The sequence below is a fragment of the Panthera onca genome, chromosome X, assembly GCF_046562875.1.
Source record: "Panthera onca isolate mPanOnc1 chromosome X, mPanOnc1 haplotype 2, whole genome shotgun sequence".
Lineage (NCBI taxonomy): Eukaryota > Metazoa > Chordata > Mammalia > Carnivora > Felidae > Panthera > Panthera onca.
In genome coordinates, this window is record NC_138357.1 from 56,858,577 (window position 1) to 56,880,485 (window position 21,909).

Sequence of the window (21,909 nt, forward strand, 5' to 3'; positions counted from 1 at the left end):
CACCTCCTAATATGAAGTAGATGCTCAAAAGGTGTTTCTCAATTACTTAATTTCTACCTATTAATGTCACCCTGGGCACTCTGACTGGCCTGCTGCCACAGTGAGCACCAGGTCCCCTAGCTCACACCAGTCCAAGATGCTCTGGGGCACAGAAAAAAAAACCCTTGTTTTTAAAGAACACCTAACATATATAGGAGCTAGCCATGGAACCCTTACAAAGGTGAGGTACTGGAACTCTGGATGGGAGGGACTGAAAGACACTTAATGCTTACCCTTTGCTTTGAAAGTACAGACAAGTGCATAGTACAGGAACCCTAACCAGTCTGCTGCCTCAGTGAGCCCCAGGCCCCTAAGTCCACAGCAACAACAGACATCCAATGAAGGCAGCAATAGGGTGTTACACACAGGACACTCTTGGTTAGCACTCACTACAACTCCAGCCTTTTCACCAAGGTTACACAGTTGCAAAACTTTCTGGAACAATCCAGGCCCATACTACTTCAATCTGATGGCTTGCTAGGGCACCCTTGTGCAGAGTACTTTGGAACTTCCTAGGTCACATCTTTTTTGGATGTAGCCACCAGGCCGGGACACCCTTGTGCAAAACACTCTGGGAACAATTGGTCCAGACCTTAATCAGTTCCAGCCACCCTACCAGGGCACCCCTAGTACAGAGCACCCCCGAATACCCCAGCTCACACTTAATTCAGCTTCAGCTATCCCACCAGGGCACCCTCAGTATAGAGAACCCAATGAAACTCCAGCTTGCAACCACTTCAGCCTCAGCTGTCCTAACATGGCATCCACTGCACAGAAAGTCCTGGGGTCACATGGCTTGCACCCACTTCAGCCTCAACCATCCTGCCAGAGTTCCCTCTGCATGGATATCATGTGAACCTTCTCCATACAAAGCACTTATGATCACTTGGTTTACACTCAACTTAGTTTTGGCTGCCCAGCCAGAGTGCCCTAAGCATATAAAACCCTAGTACCCTCCTCCTAACCTGTCCACTTCAGTTTTAGTTGTCCTTCCATGGTGCCTGATACACAGAAACACTCAAGACCTTACATTAAACACCATCTCAGCTCCAAACACTCTCAAAAGGACCCTCCTCACAGAAAGAACAAGCACATCCTAGATAACACCCACTTCACCTTCAGCTATATTGCCAAGATGCCTTCTCCATGGAAAGCCTTGTGACATCCCATCTTCAACTCACATCAGCTTTAGCAGTCATGCATGTCGTGTCACTCACTGCATGGAGTGCCCAAGAATCAAACTGACCTGCAACCATTTCAGCTTCAGTTCTCCTGTCAGAATAACCACTGTATGGAGAGACTTGGAACTCACAGCCCACACCAGGTACAGCTCCAGTCAACCAGCAAAAGACACCAAGCACACACAGCATGTATAGGAGATGACCATACAAAAAACCATTGTTTCAAGTTGAGGAGATATAGCTGTTCTACCTAATCCATAGAAACAAACAGAGCATCAGGCAAAATAGAGAGACAGAGGAATATGCTCCAAAACAAAGAACAAGACCAAATTTGAGAATAAGAACAAAATGAAACATAGAAAACAATATGCTTCATAAAGAATTTAAAGTAGCAATCCCAAAGATGCTCAACAGGCTGAAAAGAAGAATAGAAGAATTCAGTAACAACTTCAATAAATAGAAAATATAAGAAAGAACCGATCATAGTTGAAGCAAACAAATTAAGTTAAATCAACTGAAATCAACAGTAGATTAGTGGATGCAGAGAAATGGTTGAGCAATCTGAAAGACTTGGAAAGCATCCAAGCTAAAAAGAAAAAAAAAAAACACAACCCAATTTTAAAATGAGAATAAACAATTTCTTTGACAACATCAAGCAAACAAACATTCACATTCTACTGGTCCCAGAAGAAGAAGCAGAAGAACAGAAGGAGAAAGGGATAGAAAAATTATTTGAAAAAAAGTAGCTGACAACTTTCCTAGCCTAGGGAAGGAAACAGACACCCAGGTCCAAGAAGCAGAGTTGTTTTTTTTTTTTTTAATATGAAATTTATTGTCAAATTGGTTTCCATACAACACCCAGTGCTCATCCCAACAGGTGCCTCCTCAATGCCCATCATCCACTTTCGCCTCCCTGCCACCCCCCATCAACCCTCAGTTTGTTCTCAGTATTTAAGTGTCCCTTATGGTTTGCTTCCTTCCCTATCTGTAACTTTTTTCCCCTCCCCTCCCCCATTGTCTTATGTTAAGTTCCTCATGATCCACATAAGAATGAAAATATATGGTATCTGTCTTTCTCTGTATGACTTATTTCACTTAGCATAACACTCTCCAATTCCATCCACATTGCTACAAAAAGCCATATTTCATTCTTTCTCATTGCCAAGTAGTATTCCATTGTATATATAAATCACAGCTTCTTTATCCATTCATCAATTGATGGACATTTAGGCTCTTTCCATAATTTGGCTATTGTTGAAAGTTCTATAAACTTTGGGGTACAAGTGCCCCTATGCATCAGCACTCCTGTATCCCCTGGGTAAATCCCTAGAAGTGCTACTGCTGGGTCATAGGGTAGATATATTTTTAATTTTTTGAGGAACCTCCACACTGTTTTCCAGAGCGGCTGCACCAGTTTTCATTGCCAGCAACAATGGAAGAGAGTTCCCATTTCTCCACATCCTCTCCAGCATCTATAGTCTCCTGATTTGTTCATTTTAGTCACTCTGGCGTGAGGTGATATCTCAGTGTGGTTTTGATTTGTATTTCCCTGATGATGAGTGACGTTGAGCATCTTTTCATGTGCCTGTTGGCCATCTGAATGTCTTCTTTAGAGAAGTGTCTATTCACGTTTTCTGCCCATTTCATCACTGGGTTGTTTTTCAGGTGTGGAGTTTGGTGAGTTTTTTTTTTTTTTATGGATTTTGGATACTAGCCCTTTGATATGTCATTTGCAAATATCTTTCCCATTCTCTCGGTTGCCTTTTAGTTTTGTTGATTGCTTCCTTTGCAGTGCAGAAGCTTTTTATCTTGATGAGGTCCCAATAGTTCATTCTTGATTTTAATTCCCTTGCCTTTGGAGATGTGTCAAGAAAGAAGCAGAGAGTTTGAAACAAGATCAACCTGAGGAGGACTACACCACAAGACATACTAATTAAAATTACAAAAGTTAAAGACAGAGAATTGAGGTGCCTGGGTAGCTCAGTCTGTTGAGCATCCAACTTTTTATTTTGGCTCAGGTCATGATCCGAGGTTTGTGGGATCAAGCCCCATGTCGTGTTCCACACTGAGCATGTAGCTGTCTTAAGATTATCTCTCTCTCTCCCTGCCTCTGCTCTTCTCCCTTTCTCTCTAAAATAAAATTTAGAAATTACAAAAAGGAGATAAAGAGAATTTTAATGGCAGAAAGAAACAAGCAAAAGGTTATGTACCAAGGAAACCTTATAAAGTTATTAGCAGATTTTTTTAGCAGAAACTTTGCATCCAGAAGGGACTGGCATAATATACTCAAAGTGCTAATAGGAAAAACAACCTGCAATCAAGAACACTCTACCCCGCAAAATTATCATTACAAATTGAATGAGAGATAGAATTTCCCAAAGAAAAAATAAACATGTTTATAAACCAGCATTAAAAAAAGGTTAAAGAGACTATTTTAAGTGTAAAATAAATTGTGATAATTAGATGCAAGAGAATTATGAGTAAAATGTTTAAAATATGACATCACAAAAAATATGACACTACATACATAAAATGTAGAAGAGGCAGTAAAAAAAACCCAAAGTTTTGAGGAGCCTTGGAAGATGGCTGAGTAAGAGAATAATCAGCTCACTTCCTTTCATGGATATACCTAGATTATAGCCACATCAGTGTAACTAACCCAGAAAATGAACCAAAGACTGGTAGAACAAACTTTCCACAGTTAATCCTACAGAAGAGACCACATCAAAAATGATAGGTTACAGATGCAGTCAGGAAATTAACCTGCAAGACTAACCACAAATTGGAGGGGCACCAGAAGCATGGAAAAGGAGCAGAACAGACCCACATGAGTTATCCCAGAGATGGAGGACCTGCACAAGGAAGACAAGTCCATATAATGTTTGCTTTGAAAACCAGACAGACTTCACATTGCAAGTTTTTACAATCAGTGGGATTAACACCAGGCACTTTAAAAATCAGTCAGCTTTGCTTTCAGAAATCCAGAGGGTCACAGGAAACAGTCACTTGATTAAAGAGACAGTATAACAAGCAACCCCACAAGATACAGCATAGACTAAATAATTTAAAAAGTAACTGGGGTATACAAGGAGATTTATTTATTATACTCATAATATGTGCTGGAGGGGCAGGGATCTTTAGGAAATTTTCCAAGAACAAAAAAGCTGCTGAGTGGAATTTCTCTTCCCTGCCCCTGGGTTCTCCTGTGGTCTCACCCCATCCAAACTGCTTCTTATGGCAGGAGTCTTCTAAAGTGAAGCCTGATGTTTCTCATTCTGCAAACAATGCCAAAAATGACAAGGAGCACTCCAAAATGACTGTCACCTTGGGGAAAAAAAAATAACCACACACCAATTCAACTGCAGTCCCAGTAGTGAGCTCAGAACAGACACCTGATCTGAAAGTCAGCTCTGCCCACCAAAAAATGCCTAACAAGATCCAGCAAGTTTGGGGGTGACTAAAACCCAGAAAGAGACTGGAAACAGACATCTGGTCTGACTGCAGTCCCCACCCACCACCAAAAGTTCCTCAGGGAGACAAAACAGGAACAGTACCCTGAAATTCAGTGCAACCACAGTTCTAGAAAATGAGCTGAGGGCAGACATCTGGTCTGAAAAAACTATGAGCCCAAGGTGCCCCTAGACTGGTCCAAAAACAACACAGGAACCAAATCCTGCCCACAACAGAATGAGAGTGCCATTGCATCTGACTGGACTGAAGGCAAATATTAATCAACCACAACTGTAGTGTGCACAGAGCACACATAGAAAACAATCCTGAGGCGCTAAGTTCTGGTAAAGACAGGACATCATGCCACAGAATACTAAAAGACTCCTTCATAAGGTCAGTACATTCATGTCAGGAGATGCATCTGACTTTCCTAATACACAAAAACAAACACAGAAACTTAGACAAAATAAAAATACAAAGGAATGTGTCCTTAAAAACAGAGCAAAATCACAACAACAAAGCTAAATGAAATGAAAGTAATCAATATATGTGAGAATTCAAAGTAATGTTCATAAAGACACTTATTACCTTCAAGAACAGAGTGGAGGATCTCAGTGAGATCTCAAAAAAGAGATAGAAAATATAAAAAATCAACAAATTAGAGATGAAGTAATCAATAACTGAGATAAAAAATACAATAGAGGGAGTAAATAGTAAACTATAGAATGCAGAAAAACAAATCAGTGAGCTGAAAGAGGGAAGAATAGAAAGCAACCAAGCTGACCACCACCAACAACAACAAACAGAAAGAAAGAAAGGGGAAAAAAGAAGAGTTTAAAGGAACTCAATGACAACATAAGTATAATAACATTCCCATTGCATGGATCCCAACAGAAGAAAGAGTAAAGGGTACATAAATTTTAATTGAAGATATAATAGCTGAAAAGTCTTTGAATCTGGGGTAAGAAGCAAATATCCAGATCCAGGAGATGCAGAAGTCCTCAGCAAAATCAACCCAAGGAGGTCCACACCAAGATACATAATAATTAAAATGGCAAAGTAGTGATAAAGAGAGAATTTTAAAAGCAGCAAGAGAAAGAAAACTGTTACATACGAGGGAAATCCCATAAGGCTATCAGTTGATTTTTCAGCAGAAATGATTTTCAGCAGAAATGATTTTTCAGCAGAAAGAAGTGGCGCAATATACACAAAGAGCTGAAAGAAAAAAAAATCTGCAAACAAGATTACCCAGCAAGACTATCAATCACAGTAGAAAGAGAGAGTTTCCCAGATAAACAAAAGTTAAAGGAATTCATCAAACCTGAACCATCTTAACAACAACAACAAAAAGTTAAAGGGAAAAATTTGAGTGGAAAGAAAAGGCCATATTAAGAACTAAGAAAATTAGAAATTAAAAAAAAATCACCATTACATACAAATATAATGAGGTAGTAAATTAATCACTTATGAAACTAGAACATAGATTAAAATACAAACACAATAAAATCAATTACATCTATAAAAATTACTCAAGGAATACACATAATAAAATGATTTACAGCACATCATATATATAAACTGTGGAGGTGGAAGTAAAAATTCAGTGCTTTTATAATCGGTTCAAACCCAAGTGACCATCAACCTAATACAGACTGCTATAAGCATGGAATATTAAACATAAACCTATTTGGTAACCACAAATCAAAAATAGATGTACAAAAAATAGATGTACAATAGATGTAATAGATGTACAAAAAATAAAGAGAAAGAAATCCAAACATATCACTAAGAAAGCTATCAGAACACAATAAAAAATGATCAAAGCAAAAAAGAGAAAGAGAAGAACTATGCACACAACCACAAAACAATAATAAAATGGTAATGAATACATACCTATGAATAATAACTTTGAATATAAATGGATTAAATGGACTAAATTTCAAATCAAAATATATGGGGTGACAGAATGTATATAAAAAAAGCAAGAACCCTCCCGGCTGAAAAATAAGGAACCATCTATATGCTGCCTAAGAAAGACTCACTTCAGACCTAAAGACACACGCAGATTTAAAGTGAAGTTATAGAAAAACACCTATCATGCAAATGGAAGCACAAAGAAAGCTAGGGTAGCTATACTTATATCACACAAAATAGACATTAAAACAATGACTATAACAAGAAGCAAAAGACACTACACAATCATAAAGGGAATGATCCAACAAGAAAATATAATAGTTATAAATGTTTAGGCCCCCAACATGAAAGCATCCAAATACACAAAAAATATAATAATAAACATAAAAAAATGAAACAAACAGTAATAGGATAATAGTAGGGGAGTTTAATACCCCAGTTAAATCAATGGACAGATCATCTAAACAGAAAAATCAATCCGGAAAAAATGACTTTGAATGACACATCGGACATAACAGATATATACAGAATATTCAATCCAAAAACAACAGAATACAAATTATTTTCAAGGGCACTGAAAATATTCTCCAAAATAGATCACATATTTGGCTACAAAAAGAGAGTATCCAATAAATTCAAAAATGTTGAAAAGATATCATACAACCTTTCTAACTACGATGCTATGAAACCAGAAATTAACCACAAGAATAATTATGGAAGAACACAAATACAAAGAGTGTAATAAATATGCTACTAAACAATGAATGGAACAACCAAGAAATCAAAAAAGAAATCTGAAAATACATGGAGAAAATTAAAAATAGAAACACAATGATCCACAATTTTTGGAATGTAACAAAGCTGTCCTAAGAGAGATAATTATAACAATACAGGACAACCCAAAAAAAAAAAAAAAAAAAAAAAAGAAAAATCTCAAACAACCAATGATATCACCTAAAAAAAAAAAAAAAACTAGCAAGCAAGAGAAGAAAAAAGAAAGCACAAATCCACTAAAAGGAAGGAAAAAAAAAAGATTGGAACACAATTAGAGACTAAAAAATAATGAAACAGATCATTAAAATCAGGAGATGTTTCTTTGAAAAGATTAACAAAATTAATAAACTTTTAGTCAGACTCATCCAAAGAGTGGAGAGAGAGAACATAAATAACTAAAATCAGAAGTGAAAGGGGAGAAATAACAACCACCACCACAGAAATAAAAAAGATTATAAGAGAATATTATGAAAAATTATATCTCCCAGAATTAGACAAACTAGAAATAATGGATAAATTTTTAGAATCATATAACCTGCCAAAACGGAATCAGTGGGAAATAGAAAATTTGAACAGACTGATTACTACCAATTAAATTGATTGAGCAATCAAAAAAGTACCAACAAATAACGTCCAGGACCAGAGAGTATCACATGTTAATTCTACCAAACCTATAAAGAAAATCATTCTCCTCCTTAAAGATTTCAAGAAAACAGAAGAGGAAGGGAAAGTTCCAAATTAATTCTATGAGGCCAGCACTACCCTGATACTAAAACCTAATAGAAACTACAAAAAAGAAAACTATAGGCCAATACCTCTGATGAACATAGATGCAAAAATCCTTCACAAAATATTAAAAACACAAATCTAATAATACATTAAAAATCATTCATCACAATCAAGTGGGATTTATTCCAAGAATGAAGGAGTGGCTTAATATTTGCAAATCAATCAACGTGATGCATCACATTAAGAAGAGAAAACAGAGACGATGACAGTGGAGCAGGAGGACCTTGGGCTAGTCTCCTCACAGAAACACAACTAGATAACTATCACATCATCCTAAATGCACCAAAAATCAGCTGGCAAAACAAACTCCACAACTAAAGGGAGAGAAGGGAACATTGGAAGGGTAGGAAGTGTAGAGATGTGGTTTAGGGGAGAAGTAGATCACAGGTACTGTGGTGGTGAAAGAGTTGTGGTCATGGAGAAGGGCAAGACAGAGTAGAGCATGCAGGGGAACACACAAGAACATTTTCCCAAAGCCATTGTTGAGAAACTGAAAGAGGCTGATTTTCCTGAGTTCCTGCAACAAGTGGGGCTTAGAGACAGGAGTTTTAAAAATCACCTGGCTTGGCCGGGATAAAGCCCTGAGGGCACTTCCATGCTTCTATATGGAAGTCAGGCAAAAAACCTGGTGGCAGACAGTGTGGAAACAGTGATTTAAAGAATGTCTGGGGCACACACTCTTTTTGAATTAATTTTTTTAACGTTTATTTATTTTTGAGAAAGAGAGAGACAGAGCATGAACAGGGGAGGGGCAGAGAGAGAGGGAGACACAGAATCAGAAGCAGGCTCCAGGCTCTGAGCCATCAGCCCAGAGCCCGACGTGGGGCTCGAACTCACGGACCGTGAGATCGTGACCTGAGCTGAAGTCGGACGCTTAACCGACTGAGCCACCCAGGCGCCCCACACACTCTTTTTGGAGTGCATCCCTTAGAAACAGCATTCGCAGAGATACCTCTCCAGGGACAATGGAGATTGCCAGCACCATTTTCCCCCCACACCACTCAGCACAAATACAGCTCCACCTACAAAAAGCAGTGGCATGCCTACACTACCTGCCTACTACTTGTTTACACAAAGCACCATACCCCTGGGCTCTGGTAGGACTGCACTTCTCAGTCAAGCTTTCATCATTCAGTCCAAACACAGTGGGCCCCACCCCCAGAAGCCCAGCAGAAAACCCTGCCCACACAATGTCTCCCAACCAGAGAGCTCTGCAGGGCATCAGTACTAGTGGAAGTAGCATCAGGTCTCATTTTACAAGCAGACCAGAGCACATCTAGTTGAAATTCACTACATTCTGGCCAAGGACCAAACACTACCTACTGCAGGCAAAGAGAGTCTCTACAGATGACTGCCCTGAAAGATACAGCAGCCAAAACACAACAGCCAAGTGCATGCAGCACACACCAGAGACACTTTTTAAAGCCTTAGACCCTGGACACTACATGACCTCTTCTTCATAAAGCCACTACTGTCACGATCAGGAAACCTAACCAGCTCTTCTTTTCTTTAACTTTTTGTCTTAGTTTTCATTTAAATTCCAGTTAATATATAGTGTATTAGTTTCAGGTGTACAATTTAGTGATTTAACACTTGCATAAAAGACCTGGTGTTCATCATCTATTTAACCCATTCCCCCACCCACCACCCCTCTGGTAACCATTAGTTTGTTCTCTATAGTTTTTTTTTTTTTTAACTTAAAAATGTTTAATGTTTATTTATTTTTGAGAGATAGAGACAGCACAATCCAGGGAGGGGCAGAAAAGGGAGACACAAAATATGAAGTAGAATCTGTGCTGACAGCTCAGAGCTTTGCTTAACATACTTTGCTTAACATAATACTCTCTAGTTCTATCCACATTGTTGAAATGGCATGATTTACATTTTTATGGCTGAGTTATATTAGACACACACACACACATATATATGTATATATGTGTATATATATATATATATATATATATATATATATATATTCTTCTTCATTGTCCATTTATCAGTCAATGACCATTTGAGCTACCATAAACACCATTTCTACCATAAACATCAGGGTGCATGTATCAATTTGAATTAGAAATTCCTATTTTTTGGGTAAATATTTGTAGTGAAAATTCTGGATGCTAAGTAGTTTTATTTTTAATTTTTTTGAGGAACTTCCATACTGTTTGCAGAGTGCTGGCACCAATTTATATTACCACCAACAGTGTAAGAGGGTTCCCCTTTTACAATATCCTTGCAAAATCTGTTGTTTCTTGTGTGTGTTTTTTTTAACTAGTCTTAAAGGTGATACTATATTGTAGCTTTGATTTGTATCTCCCTGATGATGAGTGATATTGAACTCTTTTCATGTATCTGTTGACCATCTGTATATCTTTTTGAAAAAAAAATGTCTATTGATATCTTCTGCCCATTTTAATTGGATTATTTACTTGGGGGGAGTTAATTTCTTTATAGATTTTTGATACTAAGTTTATCAGCTATTTTATAATTAACTATCTTCTCCAATTCCAAAGGTTGTATTTTAGTTTTGTTTATTATTTCCTTCGATGTGCAAAAGGTTTTTTATTTTGATGAAGTCCCAACAGTTTATTTTGCTTTTGCTTCCCTTGCCTCAGGATACATATCTAAAAGATGATGTTAAGGCTGATATCAAAGAAGTCCCTGCCTGTATTTTTCTCTAGAATTTTAACGGTTTCATCTCTCATTTAGGTCTTTCATCCATTTTAAAAGTATTTCTGTGTATGGTATAAGAGAGTGATTCAGTTTTATTCTTTTGCAGGTAACTGTCTTTCCTAACACAGAGAAGAAGGTGGAGACTTAGACAAAATGCCAAGAAACAGGAATTTATCCCAAATAAAAGAATAAGATAAGACCATGGCCAGATATCTAAGTGAAATAGATATAAGTAAAATGATTGATGGAAAGTTTAAAGCACCAATCATAAGAACACTCAATGAGCTTGAGAAAAGAATGGAAGACATTAGGGAGATGTTTAGCACAGAGCCAAAAGAGTTTTAAAAAATCAGTCGGAGGTGAAGAATACAAAAAATGAGATTGAAAACAGGCTTGATGCAATGAACAGCAGGCTAGAAGAAGCAGACAAATAAATTAGTGACCTAGAAGAGAAAATAGTAGAACATAATGTACTTGAACAAATTAAAGAATTGTGGAACACAAGAATATACAAAGGAAATCCAGTGACTCCAATAAATGTAATAATATTTTTACTATAGACGTCCCAGAAGAAGACAGAGAAATGGGGAGACAAAATTTCTTTGAGGACATAGTAGCTGAAAATATCCCTAATCTGGAGAAGGAAACAGACATTCAGATCCAGGAGTCAGAGAACTCTCAGAAAGAAAGAAAAAAGAAAGAAAGAAAGAAAGAAAGAAAGAAAGAAAGAAAGAAAGGAAAAAAGCTAGCCAACACCAAGACATTATAAATGTATATTAACAAAGAAATATATAGTGACAAAAAATCTTAAGAGCAGCAAGACAAAGGAAGTCCTTAATGTACAAGGGAAGACCCATAAGGTGAGCTGGCGATTTCTCAAAAGAAACTTTGCAAAGCAGAAAGGAGTGACATAATATATTCAATGTTCTGTATGGTAAAAATCTGCAGACAAGAATACTCTACCCAGCAAAGCTATCATTCATACTAGAAGGGGAGATAAATATTTCCAAGCCAAACAAAAACTGAAGAATTTTGTGACCACGGAAATATACCTGCAATAAAAAATAAAGGGCACTCTTTGAGTGCAAAAGAGAGAACAAAACTCACAAAAACAACAACAAAATAAGAGAAATTCTTCAAAAACAGTTACAAAACCAGTAATAAAATGTCACTAAATACAGATATATCCATAATTGATCTGAATGTAAATGGAATAAACACTCCAATAAGAAGATGTAGATTGTCAGAATGTATAAAACAATAAGACATATCAATATGCTGCCTACAAGAGAGTCATTTTAGACCTGATACACCTGAAGATTGAAAGTAAGGTGATGTAAAAACATTTATCATGCAATGGACATCAAAAGAAAGCTGGAGTAGCAATACTTATACCTGACAAACTGGACTCTAAAACAGACTCTAAAAAGAGATGAGGAAGTATAATATATCATAATAAAGGGAACAATCCATGATGAAGATATGACATTGCATTTCTGCGTCCAAAATTGGAGCACCCAAATATATGAAACAATTAACAAGAAATATAAAGGAACTAACTGGGAATAATATAATACTGGTTAGTGACTTTAATGCCCCACTTACATCAATGCAGAGATCATCAAACAGAAAATAAAAAAGGAAATGATGGCTTTGAATGCCACACTGGACCAGATGGACAGATATATTCTGAACATCCCACCCTAAAAGAGCAGAATACAGATTCCTTTCAAGTGCACATGGGGCAATATCCAGAATAACTCACATACTATGTCACAAATCAGGCCTCAACAAATAAAAAATATATTTTCATCTTATCATTCATCTTTTCTGTCCACAAAGATATGAAACTTGAAGTCAATCAGAAGAAATAATGTGACATGCCCACAAATACATGGAGGTTAAAGAACATACTAGCAAATATTGAATGGGTCAACCAGGAAATGAAAAAGGAAATTTAAAAAATACATGGAAACAATTGAAAATGAAAACATAATGGTACAAAACCATTGAGATACAGCAAAAGCAGTCCTAAGAAGGAAATATATAGCAATACAGGCCTAACTTAAGATGCAAGAAAAATCTCAAATAAGCAACCTAACCTTACATCTAAAGGAGCTAGAGAAAGGAAAACAAATGAAGCCTAAAGACAGTAGAGGAAAGAAATAACAAAGAATTAAGTGATATAGGAAGTAAAATAACAGAACAGATCAATGAAACAAGAGCCAGTTCTTGGAAAAAATTAATAAAGTTGAAAGTCCTCTACCCTACTTTTCAAAAAGAAAAATAACATACCAAAATAAAATCACAAAAGAAAGAGGAGAAATAACAATCAATATCACAGAAATACAATTATAAAATAATATTATGAAAAACTATATACCAACAAACTGGACAACCTAGAATAAATGGATAAATTCCTAAAATCATATAAACTAAAAAATCTGAAACAGGAAAAAATAGAAAACTTGAACAGACTGAAAAACAGCAAAGAAATTGAATCAGTAATAAAAATCTTCGAACAAAGTCATCTGTCAGATGGCTATACAAGCAAATTCAAACCAACATTTTAAGAATAGTTGATATCTATTCTTCTCAAACTATTCCAAAAATTGGAAATGGAAGTAAAACTTCCAAATTAATTCTATGAGGTTAGCATTACACTAATATATCAAAACCAGATAAAGACTCCCCTAAAGAAGAGAATTAAAGGGCAATATCCCTGATGAGCATGGATGCAAAAATTATTAATAAAATACTAGCAAATTGAATCCAACAGTACATTACAAGAATCGTTCATCACAATCAAATCTGATTTATCCCTGGTCTGCAGGGTGGTTCAATATTGACAAATTAATCAATGAGATACACTAAAATAGTTTTTAAAAGTACAAGAACCATATGGTCCTTTCAATAGATGCATAAAAGGCACTTGACAAAGCGCAATATCCATTCATGATAAAAACTCTCAAAAAACTAGGCTTGGAGGGAATATACCTCAACATAAAAAAGGCCATATTTTAAAAACCCACAGCTAGTATCATCTCCAGTGGGGAAAAACTGAGAGATTCTCCTCAACTGTCAGGAACAAGATAGGATCTCCACTCTCACCACTGTTATTTAACATAGAACTGGAAGTCCTAGCCTTGGCAATTAGAAAACAAAAGGAAATAAAAGACATCCAAATTGACAAGAAAGAAGTACAAGCTTCACTGTTTACAAATGACATAATGCCCTATATAGAAAACCTGAAAGAATCCACCAAAACATTTCTAGAACTGATACACTAATTCAATACATTTTCAGGATAAAAAAATCAACATACAGAAATGTGTTGCATTTTATACACCAATCATGAAGCATCAGAAACAGAAATTATGGAATCAATACCATTTACAATTGCACCCAAAACAAGATACCTATGAATAAACCTTACCTAAGGGGCAAAGACCTATACTGTGAAAAGTATAAGACACTGATGAAAGTAATCGAAGAGGACACAAAAAAATGGAAAGACATTCCAACCTCTTGAGTAAAAAAAAAATATTGTTAAAATGTCTATATTACCCAAAGCAATCTACACTTTCCATGCAATCCCTATCAAAACACAAACATTTTTCACTGAGGTAGAACAATCTTAAAATACTTATGGGACCACAAAAAAAATAGCCAAAGTGAAAGCAATCTTTTTTTAATTAAAAATTATTTTAATGTTTATTTCTTAGAGAGAGAAAGAGACAGAATGAGAGTGGGGGAGGGGCAGAGGGAGAGACAGACAAACAGAATCTGAAGCAGGCTCCATGCTCTGAGCTGTCAGCACAGAGCCTGATGTGGGGCTCAAATTCACTAACTGCAAGATAGTGACCTGAGCCGATGTTGGATGCTTATCTGACTGAACCACGCAGGTGCCCTACCAAAGCAATCTTGATGAAGAAAAGAAAAGCCAGAGACATCACACTTGTGGACTTCAAGTTATATTACAAAGCTGTAGAAATCAAAACAGCATTGTACCAGCACAAAAATAGATGCATAGATCAATAGAACAGAATAGAAAACCCAAAAATGAACCTACAAATATATAGCAAACTAATCGTTAATAAACCAGAAAAAAATTCCAATAGTAAAAAGACAGTCTCTTTAACAAATTTTCTTGTGAAAACTGCATAGCAACATGCAAGTAAATGAAAGGGGACCACTTTCTTACACCATATACAAAAATAAATTCAAAACAGATTAAAGAACTAAATGTGAGACAGGACACCATTAAAATCCTAGAGGAGAACACAGGCAGGAACCACTTTGACATCAACCATAGCAACTTCTTACTAGATAGGTCTCCGGAGGAAATGGAAAGAAAAGCAAAAAATAAACTATTGAGACTTTATCAAAATAAATAGCTTCTGCACAGTGAAAGCAACAATCAAAAAAACTGAAAGTCAACCCTGAGAATGGGAAAAGATATTTGCAAACTACCTATCTGATAAAATGCTAACATCGAAAATATATAAAGAGCTTATAAAACTGGACTCCAAAAAACAAATAATCAAATCAAAAAATGTCCAGAAGACACCTATAGACATTTTTCCAAAGAAGACATACAAGTGTCCAGAAGACAGAGAAAAGATGCTCAATATACCTGATTATCAGGGAAATGTAAATCAAAACTACTATGAGATATCACTTCACACCCATCAGAATGGCTATAATCAACAATACAAGAGGGCTCCTGAGTGGCTCAGTCATTAATCATCTGACTTTGGCTCAATCATGACCTCATGGTTTGTGAGCAGGAGCTCCATTTCAGGTGAGTACCGCTTCTCTCTTTCTCTCTCTCTCTCTCTCTCTCTCTCTCTCTCTCTCTCTCTCTCTCCTTCTCTGTCTCTCTCTCTGCCCCTCGCTCACTTACACCCGCTCTCTAAAAAAAAAAAAACAACAACACAAAAAACAAAAAAACAACAACAGAAAAAATAAACCAAAGACACAAACAAGAAACAACAGGTGTTGGCAAGGATGTGGAGGAACAGGAACCTTCCTGCACTGTTGGTGGGAATGCAAACTGGTGCAGCCCTCTGGAAAACAGTATGGTGACTCCTCAAATGTTAAATATAGAACTATATAAAAAATATATGGCATTGGCACTTAAATAGTCTCATGAATCAAAACAGTCCAGAAATAAACCCATGATTACATGGTTAATTATTTTATGACAAAGGAGGCAAAAGTATACAGTGGGAAAAAGTTACTTCAACAAATGCTGCTGGGAAAACTGAACATCTACATGCAAAAGAACAAAACTGAGCACTCTCTTACAGCATAGATGAAAATGAATTTAAAATAAAGACCAGAATTACCTTTATTCCAAAACCAGATAGAGACACCACTAAAAAGGAGAACTATAGACCAATTTCCCTAGTGAACATGGATGCAAAAATCCTCAATAAGATATTAGCCAACTTGAACCAACAATACATTAAAAAAAATTATTCACCATGACCAAGCGGTACTTATACCTGGGATGCAGGGCAGCTGGTTCAATATCTGCAAAACAATTAATGTGATTCATCACATCAATAAAAGAAAGGACAAGAACCATATGATCCTCTCAATAGATGCAGAGAAAGCATTTGACAAAACACAGCATCCTTTCTTGATAAAAACCCTCAAGAAAGTAGGGATAGAAGCAGCATACCTCGAGATCATAAAAGCCATATATGAACGACCCGACGCTAATACCAGCCTCAGTGGGGAAAAACTAACAGCTTTTCCCCTTATTTCCTAAGGTCAGGAACAAGACAGGAATGCCCATTCTAGCCACTGTTATTCAACATAGTATTGGAAGCCTTAGCCTTTGCAATCAGACAACACAAAGAAATAAAAAGCATCCAAATCAGCGAGGAGGAGGTCAAACTTTCACTCTTCGCAGATGCCATGATACTCTACATGGAAAACCCAAAAGATTCCACCAAAAAACTTCAAGAATTGATTCATGAATTCAGCAAACTTTCAGGGTATAAAATCAATGCACAGAAATCAGTTGCATTCCTATACACCAACAATGAAGCAACACAAAGAGAAATCAAGGAATCTATCCCATTTACAGTTGCACAAAAAAACATAAAATACCTAGGAATAAATCTGACCAAAGAGGTGAAAAATCTGTACACTGACAACTATAGAAAGCTTATGAAAGAAATTGAAGAAGACACAAAAAATGGAAAAAATATTTCATGCTCCTGGATAGGAAGAACAAATATAGCTAAAATGTCGATACTCCCAAAGCAATCTACATATTCAATGCAGTACCTATCAAAATAACACCAGCCTTCTTCACAGAGCTAGAACAAATAATCCTAAAATTTGTATGGAATCAGAAGAGATCCATAATAGCCAAAGCAGTCTTGAAAAAGAAACCCAAAGCAGGAGACATCACAATCCCAGTCTTCAAGCAATACTACAAAGCTGTAATCCTCAAGACAGTATGGTACTGGAACAAGAACAGACACTCAGATCAGTGGAACACAATAGAGAACCCAGAAATGGACCCCAAAACGTATGGCCAACTAATCTTTGACAAAGCAGGAAAGAATACCCAATGGCATAGACAGTCTCTTCAGCAAATGGTGCTGGGAAGACTGGAAAGCGACATGCAGAAGAATCAACCTGGACCACTTTCTTACACCATACACAAAAGTAAACTCAAAATGGATGAAAGAACTAAATGTAAGACAGGAAGCCATAAAAATCCTCGAGGAGAAAGCAGGCAAAAACCTCTTTGATCTTAGCTGCAGCACCTTCTTTCTCAACAGGTCTCCAGAGGCAAGAGAAACAAAAGGAAAAAAGAACTACTGGGACATCATCAAAACAAAAAGCTTCTGCACAGTGAAGGAAACAATCAGCAAAACTAAAAGGCAACCGACAGAATGGGAGAAGATATTTGCAAACGACATATTAGATAAAGTGTTAGTATACAAAATCTATAAAGAACTTAACAAACTCAATACCCAAAAAACAAATAATCCAGTGAAGAAATAGGCAAAAGACATGAATAGACACTTCTCCAAGGAAGATATCCAGATGGCCAACCAACACATGAAAAAATGCTCCACATCACTCATCATCAGGAAAATACAAATCAAAACCACAATGAGATACCACCTCACACCTGTCAGAATGGCTAACGTTAACAACTCAGGCAACAATAGATGTTGGCGAGGATGCAGAGAAAGATCTCTCTTGAGTTGTTGGAATGGAAGCTGGTGCAGCCACTCTGAAAAACAGTATGGAGGTTCCTCAAAAAAATAAAAACAGAACTACCCTATGACCCAGCAATTGCATTACTAGGCATTTATCCACAGGATACAGGTGTGCTGTTTCGAGGGACAACTGCACCTCCATGTTTATAGCAGCACTATCAACAATAGCCAAAGTATGGAAAGAGCCCAAATGATGTCCATCGATGAATGAATGGATAAAGAAGATGTGGTGTGTGTGTGTGTGTGTGTGTGTGTGTGTGTGTATATATAATGGCATATATATAATATATATATAATGGTATATATATAATATATATATACAATGGTATATATATATATAATGGTATTATATATATAATATATATAATGATATATATATAATGATATATATATTATATATATTATATATATATATATATAATGATATATATATATATATAATATATATAATATATATATATAATGGAGTATTACTCGGCAATCAAAATAATGAAATCTTGCCATTTGCAACTATGTGGATGGAACTAGAGGGTATTATGCTAAGTGAAATTAGTCAGAGAAAGACAAAAATCATATGACTTCAATCATATGAGGACTTTAAGAGACAAAACAGATGAACATAAGGGAAGGGAAACAAAAATAATATAAAACCAGGGAGGGGGACAAAACATGAAACTCATAAATATGGAGAACAAACTGAGAATTGCCGGAGGGGTTGTGGGAGGTGGGATGGGCTAAATGGGTAAGGGGCATTAAGGAATCTACTCCTGAAATCATTGTTTCACTTTATGCTAACTAATCTGTATGTAAATTTTAAAAAACTAAATAAATAAATAAATAAATAAATAAATAAATAAATAAAAGTAAAGACTAAAATGTGAAACCTGGAAACTCAAAATCTTTACAAGAAATCGTAGACACTAATTCCGTTGACTTTGGCATTAAAAGCATTTTTCTATTATGTCTAATATGTTTTCACTTTACTTATATCAGACCCTCTGCCAAGCTAACAGCACAGGATTTAGAGATACTTCATTGGTCAATGATCTCCTTATTGGAGAGGGAGAGAGAGAGAGAGAGAGAGAGAGAGGAGTATACATAGAACATTCCTGTTTTTTCAGGATGCTGCCTGAATGTCCAGTTTCTATATCATGCCTCCCAGAGTGCTGAGGGGAATAGCATAGTTTGGATATTTAGGGACAACTAAGAGCAAATAAAAAAATGTGGGTGGCTTACTGAATCTGGCAAGGCTCTGCAAAATGGAAAGAATGCACACAATCTTGAGAGTCCCATAGAAGTTTAAGAAAGAAGTGTACTGTGCATCCAGCAAACCAGCATAGGTAAAAGGGACAGTATGTATAATGTTAATGGCATACTGGTATATTGCAATGGCAGATTGCAAATTGTGCACAAATTTGAAGCTTTTCCTGGGAGGAAGGGAGGAAGATGGAGCATATACATGCATAAAAATGGGTTGAAAACCTTCCAAAATCTTTATATGGGGTGATTCCCCGTTGAAGCCAGTCCATAAGGAATGGGAGAAGTGTTTATATCTTCAAATGTATAGACACACACACACACAAAGATGCAAGGAATACAAAGAATCAGGAATATATGATAAGACAAAAGCAAGAATATCAATACCCACTACCTAACTTTAAAGAAATGGAAATCTATGAATTGCTAGACAAGGATTTAAACAAAATCATGCTAAAGAAGCTCAATGAGTTACAAGTAAAAAATATATATATATATATAAACAATTTAAAAAATCAGGAAAATGATATATGAACAAATGAAAATATCTACAAAGTGATAGAATCCATAAGAATAAACAAAGCAAAAATTCTAGATCTGAAAAAATATAACTATGCAGGAAAAAATGAATAGAGAGCTTCAAAAGCAGACTTGATCAAACAGAAGAATCAGTGAACTTCAAGAGAGATTATTTGAAATTGTCCATGCAGACAAACTACAAGGAAAGGAAAACAAAGAGTGGATAAAGGCTAAGGGATATATAGGACCCTAGCAAGGGAATCTATGTACCTATTATGGCAGAGTCAGAAGAGCATAGAAGTAAAAAAAGCTTATTAAAAGAAACAATGGCTGAAATCTTTACAAATCTGAGGAGGTAAATGGACATCCAGAATTGTAAAGTACAAAAGTCTCCAGTAGAATGAATCAAAAGAAGTCTGAACCAAGATTCATGATAATCTAATTGTCAATTTCAAATAAAGGAAGATAATTTACAAATCAGCAAAAAGAAAGCAACTCATTATATACAAGAGAGACACTGTAAGACTCAGCGGATTTCTCAGCAGAAAATTTGAAGGCTAAAAGGTAATGGTGTGATAAATTCAGTGCTGAAAGAACAAAACTGCCAATCAAGAATATTATGTATGACAGAATAATCCTAAAAATTGAAGGAGAGTTAAAGAACTTTTCAGACAAACAGAAGCAGATACAATTGATTTCCACTAGACTAGACTTATAAAAAGATTCCAAAATTTACTCTTCAATTTAAAATGAAAAAATGATAAACAGCAACATTAAAGCATATGAAAATATAAAACTCACTTATAAAGTGTAAAGATAAACATATAGACAGATAAAAATTCTATAATACTATAATAGTGTGTGTTAATTACTTTTAATTTAAGTATAAAAGTTAAAAATTATTAGGAATAAGTATAACTACAAAGATTTGGTAATGGTACAAACATACACAAAGATGTAAAATGGGAAATCACTAACATAAACTGTGGGGGGGGAAAGCAAATCAGTTGAGTTTTTGTGTGTGATTAAAGTTAAATTGTTATCAGTTTAAAATACACTGTTGTAAAGGCACCTGGGTCTCTGTCAGTTAGCCATCCAACTCTTGGTTTCGGCTCAGGTAATGATCTCATGGTTTGCAAGTTTGAGCCCTGCATTAGGCTCTGTGCTGACAGCCTGAAACCTGCTTGGGATTCTCTCCATTCTCTCTCTCTGCCTCTCTCTCTCACTCTCCCTCCCAAAATAAATAAATAAACTTAAAAATTAAAAAAAAATAAAATAGACTGTCTTAACTTAAAAAAAATATGTTTTATATAACTTTCAATGTAACCACAATGAAAATACCTATGGAAGACACACAAAAAAAAGAGAAACCACATAACTACCTAAAAATCAATGAAATGAAAGTATATTACTACCAAAATAATACCAGCTTATCATTAAAGCATACCAAAGTATATCACTACCAAAGAGTCAATGAAATGAAAAGGAAGAAAGAATGAAAGTAAATGAGAAATAGCAAAATGAAGACAGAAAACGATAAACAAAATGGCAATATTAAGTTCCCCGTATTCAAAAGACATAAGGGGCTGAATGCATAAAAAATTTAGACCTAACTATATACTTGCAAAAAAACGTACTTTAGATTTAAGGACAAATATACACTGAAAGTGAACTGATGTAAACAGATATTCTATTCAAGTGGTAAGCAAAAGAGAACAGCAGTGGCTATATAAATATCAGACAAAATAAAATTCAAGTCAAAAAATGTCACAAAAATTGTGTAGACCATTATATAATCATGAAAGGATAAATTCATCAGGAAGATACTTCTCTCTCTCTCTCTCTCTCTCTCTCTCTCTCTCTCTCTCTATATATATATATATATATATATATATATATACTGAGTATACGTATACATACATAAATATATATATTTATGTATGTATACGTATACTCAGTATCAGAGGACCTAAATATATAAAGAAAACACTGACCAAAAAAAGAGAAATAGACAAGAATAAAATACCAGTAGGAGACATTACAACTGATGCACAGAAATA

At 35.7% G+C, this 21,909-nt stretch overlaps 1 protein-coding gene across 1 annotated transcript in view; it reads right to left on the reverse strand.

The window, feature by feature from the left end:
• Positions 1 to 999: 999 nt before the first annotated feature.
• The window catches only part of DACH2 (dachshund family transcription factor 2), an 845,266-nt gene continuing 824,356 nt past the window's right edge, over positions 1,000 to 21,909 (reverse strand). Inside the window, exon 13 of the mRNA XM_081792609.1 lies at positions 1,000 to 1,040. Coding sequence (XP_081648735.1) covers positions 1,000 to 1,040 — 41 coding nt within the window. The remainder of the gene's footprint in view (positions 1,041 to 21,909) is intronic.